General features: G+C 41.0%; 1 protein-coding gene across 2 annotated transcripts in view; it reads left to right on the top strand.

The window, feature by feature from the left end:
- LOC126235865 (spermatogenesis-associated protein 20) overlaps positions 1–17,998 on the top strand; it is a 351,026-nt gene extending 333,028 nt beyond the window's left edge. For both annotated transcript variants that reach the window (XM_049944767.1, XM_049944766.1), the window contains exon 12: positions 14,778–17,998. In XM_049944767.1, coding sequence (XP_049800724.1) covers positions 14,778–15,053 — 276 coding nt within the window. In that variant the 3' untranslated portion in view covers positions 15,054–17,998. The remainder of the gene's footprint in view (positions 1–14,777) is intronic.
- The last annotated feature ends 463 nt before the right edge of the window (positions 17,999–18,461 follow it).

Here is an 18,461-nt window from a genome sequence, read left to right on the forward strand (position 1 = left end):
ATATACAGATTAACAACATCGGGGAGAGGCTACAACCCTCTCTCACTCCCTTCCCAACCACTGCTTTCCTCCTTTGGGTGAAATCTCTCGTACTTCCGAGATGCCCCTTAGTGACATTTGCATTGTTTGTTACTGCTGCTAAAATGTTAGCTTCACTTGTTTAAGTTGACACCCACACCAGATGGGTAGATCACATAACTAATGAGGAAGTATTGAATAGGATTGGGGAAAAGAGAAGTTTGTGGCACAACTTGACTAGAAGAAGGGATCGGTTGGTAGGACATGTTCTGAGGCATCAAGGGATCACCAATTTAATATTGGAGGGCAGGGTGGAGGGTAAAAATCGTAGAGGGAGACCAAGAGATGAATACACTAAGCAGATTCAGAAGGATGTAGGTTGGCTAGGTACTGGGAGATGAAGAGGCTTGTACAGGATAGAGTAGCATGGAGAGCTGCATCAAACCAGTCTCAGGACTGAAGACCACAACAACAATATGTGCATTCCAGTACAGGGGAGACATTTTAATTGAAAGTCGCTTTCTCGGTGTCGGCGGTTAATTAGGATATGTTCAGAATTACGATGCAATGAATGTTCCTTCAGACATGCACGCGTGTCCGAAGGAACATTGCACGATGCTTCTGAACGATATGGAAGCTGCAATATTGTATTCCTCTGTCAGGTTAGTGTCTTCTGTGAGGGTTGAGACGTGTCGTATCGTGCAGGAAGGTCTTCTTAGACATCCAAAGACTGCTCTTCAAACATTGTATTCCGACATTCGACGAAACTGTATTCACTTGACAGAGAGGTGGAGGTAAAAGGATCGTCCTTTGTTTGAAAGATTTTATAGAGTGGAACATGTGGGTCCAGGATTTATAGCCAGACAAAGCGTATCGTTTGTATTTTCGTACTACTCTTTTTTGACACCCACAGATCTCCTCCCGGTCCCGTCCAGAATACTGTCAGCCTATGTAGCGTGAGCAGAATTCCTCCACAAGCGTGCTGTGTGCTCGCATTTTGATTGGAGAAGCTCATACCTAGCATATGAAAATGGGATGAGTACACTCTTTCATCACCTGTTTACAAATCTGTGGTTTTCGAAATGGACATACATCCGCTTTTACTTCCTTACGACGATGACATATTTTTAATCTGGGTATCCGAACACAAATCTGCATTTGGCTGCCGTTGTTTCTCCTATTGAACTCATATTGGCCATTCGAACTCATGAACACTCGATGAGTGTGTTTGGACACAGATTTGTGGCTGCAGCCGCTGCCTATTTGCGGGCGGTGTTGCGAGTGTGCTGAAAGGGGACAGTGGTTATTGACTGGTGTGCAGCGAATTCTCTCCTCGCTGTGTGCACTGTCTCTCTTAAAGGTCGACAGATAGTAACGTGACGTTTTCCTAGTGCCGAATAACGAAGCGATTCTGCCAAAGGTTTTGCAATGAGAAAGGTGGACTGACGGGCATTGAGAAGTAGCATTAATGAAAGCTCTGGGTGTCGAGGGTTTAGAATGGTGGTACACGAAAATGGTGCGCATATTTTTTTTCGCAATAAAATTGTTCGAGTGATAGTGTAAAATAAACTTCACAGTGTGACGCACGGACGTGAACTTTTAACTATATGTTCTTTATCTGCCTGATATCTTTTGGCAACTATAGCGACAGATGCTGATCATATTGGTATTTAGAGTGAGACCATGTAGACCACACAGTACTTCATGATAAATAATATCACTGTGTAAAAAGACTGCATACTCTTTCTTTATGCGCCACATCCCTTTCTCTCTACCCCATATTATCTTTCTCCCCATCAGTACTCCATCCACCCCCCCCCCCCTCCCCATCCAGTTTTTTTAACCCTCTCGGCAGCCGGAAGTCGGGCACCATACCCAAATCGGTCCCTTGAAATCAAGAGCAACTTACAGAAAGAAAAGAACTGTTGATAAAGGATCGTGGCTAACGTGATCGCCACACGCATTCAATTTCAAATTTTCCTGTCGGGTAGCCGTCTGTGGGTTAAATTGTACTCTCAGATGGATGCAGTGACAGTACAAGAGTTTTCTTTGAATGACATATGTTTCTACTCGTCTGTAAGTCATTGCATGAAATGAAATGACTCGCAGGTATCTTGTAACGGAACATATTAAAGGCTTTACTTTACCGAAGTATGCGATACCCTCCAAATTCAACCAGTTTAACGAGTATTTATGATTATAGAAAAGTTATGTTAACAATGATTGCATAACACGTCTCTGTCAACAGTCAACCCATTAAATTATACTGAATAACTGACCCACACAAAAGTTAATATCACTTGATCACTGATACAGCAAATGTCATCATGCAAAAGCACTAAGTTCATCTTAAATAATTAATATGAAGTACGAAAAATAGTGGCCAACTCAAATATTTTGTATCGCCTTAAATAAAAATCACCCAGTGAAACCTATTTGTTCACTAGGACCGTTTTCACTCGATATTCACGTAAACACTCCTATTTTAGACGAAAACCAATGTAATTCTTAATAATTCATGTTATTTACTTATTTATGCAAATTAGAGAAGTCAATTGACAAACTTCTAAAAAACTGCCTTTTTGTAACAAAGAATTATTCTGTCAAGTCAAAAAATCTGTCATTTTAATAACCTGTTAAATTATGTCACTTGATATAAATTAATAACTTTTCTGTACAAATTACGATAACAGATGAACATGTGACTTATAAACTATCTCTCTTTTTAGTAGTTCTTTGACAAGGTTATAAATACAAGCAGCAAGAAGGTCGGGAGCGCAGTCGGAATATCACTTTGGTAAAGTGTATGTGTGTTATTGTTCGAGGTGGATAAACAATGCAAAGAACATGTAAAAGAAGTACTACTTTGTGTTGTGTCATTGTCTTTGGTGGACAGTAGAATTAAGATGGCCACCAGAGTAATAAATATTTGAAGTTTAAATATTTGTTGGTTTCGCTCGTTATTTATCACCAAAAGCACATCAAAAACACGGGACCTCGTCTTTTTACCCCTAGACAACCAGATTTAGAGCCAGCATCAGCATCGAGACACAGCAGCGATGCAGCAAGCAGCGGCGATTACCACAATGCATTTTAATGGGGCCAACCTAACACCAAGTGCTAACAAGCTCCGTAAATGGGAGTGAAACAGTGCGATTATAGCAATATCTACGAAAAGGCGACCATTACAATCTGTTATACTGTCTTGGCTATTGTGAGAATATGTCTGTAGAGGACGCGTGTGTCCCTTTTCTTCACTCATACTGCAATCAGTGAATCTTATTTCATTTTGTTGTGATTGAATTCATCAAGTTACACGAGATCACATGAGACAAAGCTGCTTCGTCACGGAACGAGTAACTACGTAATGTGCATGGAAGCTAATACTAAAATTTAGAACCCAAAACATGCTACAGAATAAATCACAAAAATATTTTCGGTAGTATGCAGGGTCCCCCCCCCATGAACCATGGACCTTGCCGTTGGTGGGGAGGCTTGCGTGCCTCAGCGATACAGATAGCCGTACCGTAGGTACAACCACAACGGAGGGGTATCTGTTGAGAGGCCAGACAAACGTGTGGTTCCTGAAGAGGGGCAGCAGCCTTTTCAGTAGTTGCAAGGGCAACAGTCTGGATGATTGACTGATCTGACCTTGTAACAATAACCAAAACGGCCTTGCTGTGCTGGTACTGCGAACGGCTGAAAGCAAGGGGAAACTACAGCCTTAATTTTTCCCGAGGGCATGCAGCTTTACTGTATGATTAAATGATGATGACGTCCTCTTGGGTAAAATATTCCGGAGGTAAAATAGTCCCCCATTCGGATCTCCGGGCGGGGACTACTCAAGAGGATGTCGTTATCAGGAGAAAGAAAACTGGCGTTCTACGGATCGGAGCGTGGAATGTCAGGTCCCTTAATCGGGCAGGTAGGTTAGAAAATTTGAAAAGGGAAATGGATAGGTTAAAGTTAGATATAGTGGGAATTAGTGAAGTTCGGTGGCAGGAGGAACAAGACTTCCGGTCAGGTGACTACAGGGTTATAAACACAAAGTCAAATAGGGGTAATGCAGGAGTAGGTTTAATAATGAATAGGAAAATAGGAACGCGGGTAAGCTACTACAAACAGCTTAGTGAACGCATTATTATGGCCAAGATAGATACGAAGCCCACACCTACTACAGTAGTACAAGTTTATATGCCAACTAGCTCTGCAGATGACGAAGAAATTGAAGAAATGTTTGATGAAATAAAAGAAATTATTCAGATAGTGAAGGGAGACGAAAATTTAATAGTCATGGGTGACTGGAATTCGAGTGTAGGAAAAGGGAGAGAAGGAAACGTAGTAGGTGAATATGGATTGGGGCTAAGAAATGAAAGAGGAAGCCGCCTGGTAGAACTTTGCACAGAACACAACTTAATCATCGCTAACACTTGGTTTAAGAATCGTGATAGAAGGTTGTATACCTGGAAGAACCCTGGAGATACTAAAAGGTATCAGATAGATTATATAATGGTAAGACAGAGATTTAGGAACCAGGTTTTAAATTGTAAGACATTTCCAGGGGCAGATGTGGACTCTGACCACAATCTATTGGTTATGACCTGTAGATTAAAACTGAAGAAACTGCAAAAAGGTGGGAATTTAAGGAGATGGGACCTGGATAAACAGAAAGAACCAGAGGTTGTACAGAGTTTCAGGGAGAGCATAAGGGAACAATTGACAGGAATGGGGGAAAGAAATACAGTAGAAGAAGAATGGGTAGCTTTGAGGGATGAAGTAGTGAAGGCAGCAGAGGATCACGTAGGTAAAAAGACAAGGGCTAGTAGAAATCCTTGGGTAACAGAAGAAATATTGAATTTAATTGATGAAAGGAGGAAATATAAAAATGCAGTAAATGAAGCAGGCAAAAAGTAATACAAACGTCTCAAAAATGAGATCGACAGGAAGTGCAAAATGGCTAAGCAGGGATGGCTAGAGGACAAATGTAAGGATGTAGAGACTTATCTCACTAGGGGTAAGATAGATACTGCCTACAGGAAAATTAAAGAGATCTTTGGAGATAAGAGAACCACTTGTATGAACATCAAGAGCTCAGATGGAAGCCCAGTTCTAAGCAAAGAAGGGAAAGCAGAAAGGTGGAAGGAGTATATAGAGGGTCTATACAAGGGCGATGTACTTGAGGACAATATTATGGAAATGGAAGAGGATGTAGATGAAGATGAAATGGGAGATACGATAATGCGTGAAGAGTTTGACAGAGCACTGAAAGACCTGCGTCGAAACAAGGCCACCGGAGTAGACAACATTCCATTGGAACTACTGACGGCCTTGGGAGAGCCAGTCCTGACAAAACTCTACCATCTGGTGAGCAAGATGTATGAAACAGGCGAAATACCCTCAGACTTCAAGAAGAATATAATAATTCCAATCCCAAAGAAAGCAGGTGTTGACAGATGTGAGAATTACCGAAAAATCAGTTTAATAAGCCACAGCTGCAAAATACTAACACGAATTCTTTACAGACGAATGGAAAAACTAGTAGAAGCCGACCTCGGGTAAGATCAGTTTGGATTCCGTAGTAATACTGGAACACGTGAGGCAATACTGACCTTACGACTTATCTTAGAAGAAAGATTAAGGAAAGGCAAACCTACGTTTCTATCATTTGTAGACTTAGAGAAAGCTTTTGACAATGTTGACTGGAATACTCTCTTTCAAATTCTAAAGGTGGCAGGGGTAAAATACAGGAAGCGAAAGGCTATTTACAATTTGTACAGAAACCAGATGGCAGTTATAAGAGTCGAGGGACATGAAAGGGAAGCAGTGGTTGGGAAGGGAGTAAGATAGGGTTGTAGCCTCTCCCCGATGTTATTCAATCTGTATATTGAGCAAGCAGTAAAGGAAACAAAAGAAAAATTCGGAGTAGGTATTAAAATCCATGGAGAAGAAATAAAAACTTTGAGGTTCGCCGATGACATTGTAATTCTGTCAGAGACAGCAAAGGACTTGGAAGAGCAGTTGAACGGAATGGATGGTGTCTTGAAGGGAGGATATAAGATGAACATCAAATAAAGCAAAACGAGGATAATGGAATGTAGTCGAATTAAGTCGGGTGATGCTGAGGGAATTAGATTAGGAAATGAGACACTTAAAGTAGTAAAGGAGTTTTGCTATTTGGGGAGCAAAATAACTGATGATGGTCGAAGTAGAGAGGATATAAAATGTAGACTGGCAATGGCAAGGAAAGCGTTTCTGAAGAAGAGAAATTTGTTAACATCGAGTATAGATTTAAGTGTCAGGAAGTCTTTTCTGAAAGTATTTGTATGGAGTGTAGCCATGTATGGAAGTGAAACATGGACGATAAATAGTTTGGACAAGAAGAGAATAGAAGCTTTCGAAATGTGGTGCTACAGAAGAATGCTGAAGATTAGATGGGGAGATCACATAACTAATGAGGAGGTACTGAATAGGATTGGGGGGAAGAGGAGTTTGTGGCACAACTTGACCAGAAGAAGGGATCGGTTGGTAGGACATGTTCTGAGGCATCAAGGGATCACCAATTTAGTATTGGAGGGCAGCATGGAGGGTAAAAATCGTAGGGGGAGACCAAGAGATGCATACACTAAGCAGATTCAGAAGGATGTAGGTTGCAGTAGGTACTGGGAGATGAAGAAGCTTGCACAGGATAGAGTAGCATGGAGAGCTGCATCAAACCAGTCTCAGGACTGAAGACCACAACAACAACAACAACAGTATGCAGGGTGAGGCAGCTAAGACAGGCTACCTCAAAAATATCCAGAATGAGGTGCGGTTGTCGCCAAGTTATTGTTGCGGACAATATAGTGGATTTCCTGACATTCGCAAGTAGTTGTTATCTTTTATAGTCGCCGAATTATGTCACCGACTTTGTTTTTGTTTTTTCCCTAATAGAACTTTGTAGGTGTTCTGTGGTATTTGAAATAAGCTTCTAAGAGAACTTCAACGGCACAACGTGAATGTGACTTGATCAACTAGCGTCAAGATAAAAGCGCCGCAAACCACTGACTCGTCGTCGGGAGAAGAGGTTCCACAAGCGTCTGCCCTTTTACACCAAATGTAAGCAAGCGTGGAACTCAGGTATGGTTTTTGTGTTTATTATAACGTGTGTCATACCAGATGCTCAAAACATTGACTCTGAGAGTTGGTACACTCTATAAGTGACTCTGGAGAAATATCACTGCACTTTGAATTTCTTATGGAGTTGAGGCATCACAGGTTCGTCCTATTAAGCATTTCATGCCTTCAAGAGTCGTCGGTGTTTCCTAATAGACATTTTGTTTTAAGTTTTCGCCACAGATAAAAGTATAGGAGTTTGTTGAGTGCGCAGACCATTGTACGTTTCCTCAGCGACCGTTCCAATACTCTCCAAATGTTCTCTGAAGAGGATCCGTCATATGTGCGGGACGGGAGGAACATCCGTCACATTGTGCCGCAGTAAGTGCCGTACGTCCAGTGGAATGTCTTCCAGTAACTGCGGCAGCAGCATATCTTAGGAAATTGAGATACTTGAGTGTATTTAGATTCCCGTGAATAAAAGAGGAACCAATGATGTCGGACTTGAAAAACACGCACTAGACATTGATAGACCAAGAGCGTTTTATCCGTTTCTTTGAGTCACCGCCGATTTTTAACTGACGATTAGTGCATATTGCGGAAATTGACTTGTCCATTGTTTGTAAATGATGCTTTTTCCGTAAAAAAGTTGTTGCATAAAATACTGCATCACTGTGTACTTTTCGTAGTTAACATTCGGTGAACTTTAACATATTTTGAAAGTCACTGGCGTAAAGCTGTAGACACAGCGAAATGTGAAGAGAGTGAAACTCCTTTGGGTGATCCCTCTCGTACTTCCGAGATGCCCCGTAGTGACATTTGCATTGTTTGTTACTGATGCTAAAATGTTAGTTTCACTTGTTTCATCAATTGCTTCTCTTTTTCCTTGGTTTATTGTATCTCCAAACTTCGAGTTTCTAGAACTTTTGTATAATTTTTGCAAAGACAGATCGTGAGTGCTTGACACGATCAGAATACTCTTCAGCATGTAACCACACCGCTGCTCAAATAATTCGGCTGTCGTATACATTGCGTACGTCTCAATAGCTTTATGAACAAGTTATCGGATTGCTACAACAGCAGAATACAGACTGATGGACGTCAAGCGCGCAGGTAACCACAAGAACCTTTCCTGAGTTACGTTTATGCTTGCATGTAATATAATAGGGCAGACGCTTGTAGAACCCAGCGGGAGAGTGGTTTGCGGCGCTGTTATCTCGATACTGTTTTATAAAATCCCATACGTGTTGTGTCGTTGAAGTTCCCTAAGAGGCTTCTTTCAAAAACCACAGAAAAAAGTATACATATCCTTTACAAAAAACGGCTAGAAACGATAACAGTTACTTGCAATCGTCTGGAAATTCGGCATATTGTCCGGAATAACTTGGCGAAAACCGCACCTCGATATATTTATTCATTCTGGATATATTTGGGGTGGCCTGTCTTAACTGCCTCATCCTGTATACATCATATGTAGCAGGTAAGGCTAAATTATTGCGAGGAAGTCCATTACAGAATTAAAAGAGAGTGCCACAAGGAAATTTTTCAAATTAGATTTGAAGATGCAGTGTCAGTCACTTAAATATTTCAGTTCTACTGGAAACCCATCGAAAATCGCCTGTGTGGGAATCAACACGGATTGTGAAAACCGAGACTCAGAAAGCAACGTACGCCCCGGTTGGTGCCGTGTTCTTTGACTTTGAGAAAGAATTCTGTATATTACACACTGCCGCCTGATGAACGCAATAAAACCGTTAGGAAAATGTTACCAGCTGTGTGACTGGATTGAAGAGTTCCTAGGAAACAGGAGAAAGCATTTCATTCTTAACCGGGGAAAGTCTTCAGACGTAAAAATAATTTCGAGAGCAGCCCAAGGGAGCGTTGTAGGGCCATTAATTTTCACCATATGTGAAAATGATCTTGTGGAAAACGTCGGAAGCTCCATGAGGCTGTTCAAGAGTGATGTTGTGTACAGATAATTCACAACGGCAGAAAGTTCTGGCGAAGTGGAGGAAGGTCTGTAATGATAGACGCTTGTTGGAGGCTTTGACAGGTGACCATCAAAATAAACAAATATAACGTATTGCTTATAAGTAGGCAGACAGGCCAATTGTTGTATGATTGATGAATCTCACTGTAAGCTGTCAAATGGATTAAATATGTGTTAGTTTGCGTAGGGAGCGATTTATAGCGTAACCACCAAGTAAAACTAATAATATGAAAGGCAGGCTTGGATTGACTGTAAGGATTCTCAGAAAGTGTAGATCACCCACGGAGAAGGTAGCTTGCGAAACACTTGTTCGATCGATGCTTGAGTATTGCCTCCCAGTCTAGGAACCGCACGAAATATGATTGATAGAGGAAACAGAGAAAATCGAAAGAAGAGCAGCACATTTCGTGACAGCTCAATTTACTAAGCGCGAAAGCGTCCCGCAGATGCTCTTCCAACTCCAGTGGTAGTCGTGACCCACTGTTTGGCTTACCGTTAGTACTCCGAAGGTGGTCCTCCATAGAAGTGATTCTTCTATATTACTTCCTCGTAAATATCTCTCGCGAAAAACCGAGCGATGTGGTGCAGTGGTTAGCACACTGAATTCGGGAGGACGACGGTTCGAATCCGCATCCGGCCATCCAGATTTAGGTTTCCCGTGATTTCCGTAAACCGTTTCAGGCAAATACCGGGATGGTTCCTTTGCTAGGTCACGGCCAGTTTCATTCCCTATCCTTGACACAATCCGAGCTTGTACTCTGTCTCTAACGACCTCAGTATCGACGGTACGTTAAACCCAATCTCCCTTCCTTTTCTCTCGCGGAAAGACCACGAAGATAAAATTAAAGACATCCGAACTCTCACGGAGCCTACCAAGTATCGTTCTCCCCGCGCACCATTCGCGAATTTTACAATGATGGAGGAAAGTGACAATGGGACACATAGTACACTCCGCCACACACCGCGAGGTGGCTTGCGGACTATAAAGGGTGATTGAGTCATGATGTTACAGACTACCAGGAATGATGGAGAAGGGTAAATGTACCAATTTGAGGTAAGGGAGCTTGTCCGGAAACTACCGAATCGAAAGTTAAAAGGGAAAATCTTTTGGATAGCACCGACAACGGACTACTTCTACTGCAAGCCCTTTGCTTTCCATATTCTTGAAGGTGGTAGTATGGACCAAAACACGAAGGAAATGTCTAGTAAACATGGACTATAAACTGCATAATTTACTAGCTATGAGCGCCTGTTTATCTTTGCTACTGTGCAACACATCGCACTCCATGACACAAATTGAAAAAGGGCAATTTTTATTTTACGTCACTGAAAAATACGTGCAAAGTGCCGCAACGTGCACGAAAAACGTCGCGTCTCTATCGTGCAAATTGTCCAGTTCAGGGTAGTTGTCAGTTTTGTTGTAGGCTACTTCATGATTAGTGACGGCAAGAACAGCGTCGCTTTAGCGTCGCTAGTGGTAGGTACGCATGGGCCATTCAAGAAGAGCCGTACGTTATAAATATTACAAAGCTTCTTGCGTTGCGGCGCAGAAGACGAAAATGGAAATTTCTGCTGTAAAGTATGTTCATATTGAATCTCTCTTCTCGTCGAAAGTTATTCGTACATTGTATAGGCCCATTTATAATTCTGTGCTTTCGCAAATTGTATCTAATTAGTGTTCCGTATTAAATTGTATTAATTTTCAAAAATTATAGTTTTACATTTTTTCCTTTTTCTAGTAAAACAATTTCAGTTGTGTTTTTCACTTTTTATTCTAACTTAAGTGGCGACCGGCCTTGCCGCAGTGGTGAAACGGCTTCCCGTCAGATCACCGAAGTTATGCGCTGTCGGGATAGGCTGGCAAGTGGATGGATGACCGACAGGTCTGCCGAGCGCTATTGGCAAGAGGGGTGCGCTGAGGCCTTGTGAGGTAAACTGAGGAGCTACTTGACTGAGAAGTAGCAACTACGGTCTGGTAGAGTGACGACGGCCGGGAGATCGGTGTGCGGACCACATGCCCCTCCATATCTGCCTCCATTGAAGCCTTTGGTCTGAGGATGACACGACGGTCGGTCATTACCGATGGCGCTTCCAAGGCCTCTTGGGACGGAGGTTTCTTACTTAAGTACTAATTTTGCCTGATGGAGGATTGAATGTCGTATTACATTACGGAAAGTATGAATATGTGTCTTATTTGGGGTGGGAAAGTGTCGAAAGTATAGTTACAAAAGTATAATAACAAAACCAAAAAGGTTTTTAGAAAAGCAATAAAAGTGACACAGGTCAAAGATCTAACTAATAATTACCTGATAACGCCTCACATTTGACGAGAACAACATGTTTATTATGTTTTGTAGAATGTAATGAAATTTACTGCCAATATATTTACTTGAAATGTAAAGGAATCTTATACTATTTCAGTATAAGTTTTATAGAATTCTGTAAGTTGATTTTTCTCAAGTATAGCATTTTTTGAGTCATGTCACTGTTCTTGCCGGGGTGCAACAATCTCTCTTACTGAACAACCGCTCACAGCTCTTACGGTATGCATTTTAACGTCCATGTTAACTAGACAATTTTTTTCTATTATTTATCCGTACTGCCTCCTTTGAAAATATGGAAAGCAGAGAGGGGGGGCCATAAAAGAGATACATTGTCATAAGTATCAGAAAGATTTTCCCTTATAACGTCCGACTCGGTCGTTTCCCAACCAAGATCCTGAAATTGGTACATTTCCCCCTCTCCATCATCCCTGAAAGTTTGTGACATGATCACGGAATCACTCTATAGATGTAGATACACAACCGGTTGCAACAGGCATGAGAAAAACCGACCAGTTCTGTGTAGCCGGTATTTCATGGTATTTGTTTGGTCTTGATTATAACTTAACACTTGTTTTTTTTTTATTTTTTACTAATAACAGAGTAAAATACAAATGTTAATTAGACATAGCAGCTGTGCTAAAATTTTTCGTTTTTAAGTAAATCTTTTGTAAAAAAGGAGTGATTTAAATTCGTAAAATTAGCATTGGTTTGAAACATAGGTTTGTTATAGAAAATGGGAAATGCAATCAGTGCTATTTTAATAACAAAGCCGACAGAAACAATCAACGAACACATGGCATAAGAATTGGTACAGCATTACTAAGACAACAGTGCCCCTGCTGTCGTCTGTCGTGGCTTACGCACATATGTACGTGCAGTGTGCAAGACATACCCCCACCTGGTCTATACGGTAGATTGAAGCTGTCGTCGCTGAACATCTGTTGTACTGCAGAATACATTTTTACTAAGTGACGTAGTAATGAAGTACAATGCTTTATTTGCTTTAAAACTTACAGATTTGTTTGCTATTTCTGTGATACAATAAGGAGAAGGAAATTACGGTAAGAATAGCGAATTAAAAACTGAACAACAATTCATTCCTAGCATATAAGAAAAACAGAAAGTAGCTATTTGAATTTGCTGCATGTGTCTACATAATATGTCTTTACCTATTTGTGGCCTTTGAAAACGGACAAATAACAGCATACCTCAAGTTGAGTTTTTACCTTTTGGCACCAACTGTGCGTAATGTCCAAAACAGTGGCATGACCCCGATTAGAATTTGATTTTTGAGCAGAGTTCGAAAGGAGAGTACTGACGATTTATTGTAATTTTCAACAACTTATCACACCTCGCAGAAAACAGCGAGCATTTGACGGACAATGTTTTCTTTTATTTGCTTATTTAATTTTTGACAATGTTGACTGAAAAACTCTTTCAAATTCTAAAGGTGGCAGGGGTAAAACACAGGGAGCGAAAGGCTATTTACAATTTGTACACAAACCAGATGGCAGTTATAAGAGTCGAGGGGCATGAAAGGGAAGCAGTGGTTGGGAAGGGAGAGAGATAGGGTTGAAGCCTATCCCCGATGTTATTCAATCTGTATATTGAGCAAGCAGTAAAGGAAACAAAAGAAAAATTCGGAGTAGGAATTAAAATCCATGGAAAAGAAATAAAAACTTTGAGGTTCGCCGATGACATTGTAATTCTGTCAGAGACAGCAAAGGACTTGGAAGAGCAGTTGAACGGAATGGACAGTGTCTTGAAAGGAGGATATAAGAGGAACATCAACAAAAGCAAAACGAGAATAATGGAATGTAGTCGAATTAAGTCGGGTGATGCTGAGGGAATTAGATTAGGTAATGAGACACTTAAAGAAGTAAAGGAGTTTTGGTATTTGGGGAGCAAAATAACTGATGATGGTCGAAGTAGAGAGGATATAAAATGTAGACTGGCAGTGGCAAGGAAAGCGTTTCTGAAGAAGAGAAATTTGTTAACATCGAGTATAGATTTAAGTGTCAGGAAGTCGTTTCTGAAAGTATTTGTATGGAGTGTAGCCATGTATGGAAGTGAAACATGGACGATAAATAGTTTGGACAAAAAGAGAATAGAATCTTTCGAACGCTACAGAAGAATGCTGAAGATTAGATGGGTAGATCACACAACTAATGAGGAGGTATTGAATAGAATTGGGGAGAAGAGGAGTTTGTTGGACAACTTGACATGAAGAAGGGACCGGTTGGTAGGACATGTTCTGAGGCATCAAGGGATCACAAATTTAGCATTGGAGGGCAGCGTGGAGGGTAAAAATCGTAGAGGGAGACCAAGAGATGAATACACTGAGCAGATTCAGAAGGATGTAGGTTGCAGTAAGTACTGGGAGATGAAGCGGCTTGCACAGGATAGAATAGCATGGAGAGCTGCATCAAACCAGTCTCAGGATTGAAGACCACAACAATAATATAAATGATGACTAACTGAAACCCTCAGCTGCCGACAGGTGTTGTTAATATACCTGATGTGGACAGCTGAAAATTTGTGCCCCGACCGGGACTCGAACCTGGGATCTCCTGCTTACATGGCAGACGCTCTGTCCATCTGAGCCACCGAGGACACAGATGAATAGCGCGACTGCAGGGACTTATCCCTTGCACGCTTCCCGTGAGACTCACATTCCCAACTGTCCACAATTCTACATATGTAATGTAACTTATTGACATTTGCCCATCCACTCATTACTCGCGCACGCTTTGGCGATTCCCGTAAGAGTTTGGACAATGTCTATAAGGTACATTACATATGTAGAATTGTGGACAGTTGGGAATGTGAGTCTCACGGGAAGCGTGCAAGGCATAAGTCCCTGCAGTCGCGCTATTCATCTGTGTCCTCGGTGGCTCAGATGGATAGAGCGTCTGCCATGTAAGCAGGAGATCCCGGGTTCGAGTCCCGGTCGGGGCACACATTTTCAGCTGTCCACATTGAGGTATATCAACAACACCTGTCGGCAGCTGAGGGTTTCAGTTAGTCATCATTTATTCCAAAGAAAAAGCTGCACGGTCATCACCAGTATCTGTTCTTTAGAGAACAGTTACTGTCTTCATATATATAATAATTTAATATTTTCACGCTATGTCTCTTGACACAGAGTGTCAAAATTTTTCAGTACTTGCTCGATTTCTACGTTTACTACAGGAAATAATAGGAAGAACAGACAGTAAATAGGTTATTTCAGAAACCGGTTGTTTTATGCCAGGTTAAACTGGCGTGCAAAAATAAAACTATATAACCGAAGATCGGCTGTTTCAGTGATAACCGCCGTCCCTCGTGTGTAACTGTGTATTTGCTTTGCGCAGGTGTTCGTGGCTGGCCCGCGCGACTCTGAGGAGACGCAGTCGCTGGTGCGCGTGGCGCAGACGACGCCGGTGGCGGGGCGCGTGCTGGCGCTGGTGCAGCCGGGCACCGACCCGGAGGCCTCCCCGGGAGCCGGGCTGCTGGCCAGCCGCAGCGAGGCCGTGCGGCGCATGCGCCCCGCGGGCGGCCGGCCCGCCGTCTACGTCTGCCGCCACCGCGCCTGCTCGCTGCCCGTGCACTCCGCCGACGACCTGCTCGCCCTCCTCCAGCAGCAGTAGTTCCACACACACCGTCGTACCGCTATACTCTTGCTCTGAGTCTAACTCGTGTTGCCTAGTTGCTACGTCGAAATAGCGGCGTTTCTCGGTACCTACTTAGCTTCCGTTTTCTTGTTTAGCTTCACGTTGCTCGGATAAATCTTAACGCGCCAATTGAAATCCGGCGACTATATTTCAAGAGTCCGTGGAGCTTTCTGCAGTAGCTAGTTTTTACTTGTAGTGAAGCTTGGGGCGTACGTAGAGACTCGTAAAACAACGCCTTGATTCTGAAGACATTTACGAGAACCAGAATAGCGGCCATGTAGACAAGAGTCTAAATATATCTTTTGATCATTTTAAGTTGTCATTCAGTCTTAGTTTCAAAAGAATGGAGAGTGTAGAGTTTCGCTTATGTTTCGCGTGGCACAGATAAAAATTTCTCATTCGAATACTAAAAATGCGTTTTCCTTAAAATTGTTTCTCACTTGGTGACTATCACTATGTCTATTTTCTTACTTACGTAAATTTCTGCTGCCTACTGTGAAACTGCTACGATAACAGCAGTTGCTATAGTCCCCACTAACAGAGCGTTTCAGCGGAGCACCCGAAATAGGTATGAAATGAAGACACCTGCACCAGTCCCTTATGTATTTAATTTATTTATGCAACTAGTTTCGGTGTTCCATTAAACCATCTTCAGGCTCCTAGAGCAACGTAAATTGGGAGGAATCCAATCTCGTGTTCAGTCTTAACAGGAGACAATAGTAAATAACCGGTGTTCGTCCTCAAAGGACGAATGAAGTGATAGCGTCCTGTAAACCAGAAGTCTACGGACACTGGTTATTTAATATTCGCTCCTGTTATGACTGCACACGGGATTGGACTCCTCCCTATTTACGTTGGTCAAGGGACGTGAAGATGGTGTAATGAAACATCGAAACTGGCTGCATAAATAAATTAAATGCAAAAGAGACTGCTTCATGTGTTTTTATATTGAACATCTGAAGTCCCTGTAACCATCTACACAAGGATAGACGTACAAAAGGAAATAGTCATATCTTTAAATTAAGATATAAAATCGTATGGACCAGTTGCTAAGCGGATACTGGTTGGGTGGTGAATTATTATTAGCTTTATTGAATTGTAATGATGTCGCCAAGAGAGGGGAGGGGGCGGAGATTTGCAAAATTGTTAGGCGATCCCAGCCAATCCAAAATAATTCAAGAGTAAAAGCGGGAAAAGACCTCATTTCCAATTTTTGTATCAAGAAGAATGGATTGCGAAACTCCGCTCATCCATCCAGCAACGCCTCGTAATTAAGCATAATGCTTGTTAATCGTCGGATATACTCATTGCTTACCAGTCTTCCAGTGTACCATGTAGAAGAACTTAGCTGAGATTGAGAAGACTCCACGTCATTTAGTTGTTAGAGGTTGTTTTCAGATTTGTAGGCATAATAGGATATGCATGTACTACTACATAAGCAGGTTAGGGCTAATCTTCCTGTTACATATCAGGTTTTTTTTAAATGAATTTTTAAATAGTATATGACATTTAGTTAAAATGTGCAATAATAGCAGAGCCCCTCTGGTTTGTGATGTGCAATATATATTTTCATTTATCTTCTATTTTATTATTATATTTTACTAGCTACAAAAACATTGGGTGGTAGTACTCAGAACATGTCTTGAAGTTGCAAATAATATACAAAAATTCATGGGACTAACCCGTTGTTGCACAAAATCTGGGCTGCGTAGCACAGGTAATATGTGGTTTTTGTTTGTGATGTATGAGTGATATTTGATATTAAGGCGGCTGAGTTTTTGATTTTAACTGATCAATACTCTTCATAGCTAATAACTTGTTATTGATGGAATGTTTTTTCCATATAAAATGTCTTTCAGTTAGGAGATTTACATAGATCTGTGATTTGATGTAGACTTCGGATAGCTTTGTCAGGTACTGCGACATGGTTCTGATAGCCTGTTTGTGCTGTATGTATTTATGTATAAGCATGTCGTACAAAATATTGTAACAGGTCGTGCTGAAAGTGAAAACATCTGCATGAGACAGAATTTTAAGGTACAAATGCTAGTTTGTCTCAACTGCAAAAAATAAATAAATATTTTCAGATATTGTAGTTATGTTAAACACATATATATATAGTTTTTCTTTGACAATATGTATTTTAATATGTTCTCAATACTAAGACCTATAAAGCAGTTGATTACCTACTAATAATTGTTCTGTTCAACTTCCTTTCGTCAATGTCTTGACCAGAAGTATTAGAGAAAGGGCAAATTGTGTGATGCCTAGTGGATGGTATAAGTTGGAGTCTTTAAAACATGATATATCTAGAATCCAAATGGATTAGCGACTTTATCCTACCACCTACTATAAAGTATAAGTATTAGGTAATTTTGCATTCTATGTGTGTATTTCTCTTTGATGAATTTGGTACAGAAAAATTAATCAGAAACATACCTGTACCTAGCACTTCACTAAGTCGACGGATACCATAGAACTGAGCTGAAAGTTCGTCAGTGACCTAAATTCCTTATGATTATATGTTTTGATTGGTGTCATGAGGTTCTGAACTAAATCGTTTTCAGTTGCAACCTCAACTTCTTACATAGTCAAAATTCTATGTTCTTTATTGAGTTTCAGCTTACCTGTAGCCTTTAGCTCTATTGTGGAGTACAAGAGAACCATAATTAGGGAGAAATACTTCTAACTAGAATATTACTATAAAACTAGGTCTGTTTCATCTACGTTGGAATAAAAATTGGATATATCTCTGTGTTTTGTTTATAATCTTTGGAAATTGTTGAAAACATTTTTCATAAGCAGTACAGCTCCCATAACAGAGGCTATGTATCAGATATGTGGACAAAAGGTGGGGTTGCAACACTAAATTTTGCATCTATAATAATGTATTAAAGAGCATCCTCTTTCTTTAAAAAACAGTTTTTGTTTTTTTAAATCCTTGAACATATTTCAGCAAAGTCATGGAATATTCAACGAGTTTTTTGTTTCTGAAATATATATATATACGTACAAGTTTTATGTAGTTGAGGAAAACGTTGACACCTGATTTTGTTTTTGTTGAAATTACATATGTACGCTGCATGCTAGAAAAACGTCATGCAGTCAAGAGAGGAACAGGAAACTAAATGAAACTTCACAGATTGAAATGATATGTGAGTGTGTTTCAGTGATTAAAAAATTGGGTGAAATTTACAAAGAACTTGGCAGTATGATGATGCACGCACTGATTTGGCTGAAAAGTGTAGCATAGGGACATGGTATCCTCTCCTGAGGCAAGCTGGCTCGACAACTGTTGTAAGTGGCCTATGATATTTTAGGTACTAGCACTGGGAAGGAGTCCACTTCTGGGCTGGACTCACACTTGCTGCACTTGGGGATGTT

The sequence above is a fragment of the Schistocerca nitens genome, chromosome 2, assembly GCF_023898315.1.
Source record: "Schistocerca nitens isolate TAMUIC-IGC-003100 chromosome 2, iqSchNite1.1, whole genome shotgun sequence".
In the NCBI taxonomy this organism is placed as follows: domain Eukaryota; kingdom Metazoa; phylum Arthropoda; class Insecta; order Orthoptera; family Acrididae; genus Schistocerca; species Schistocerca nitens.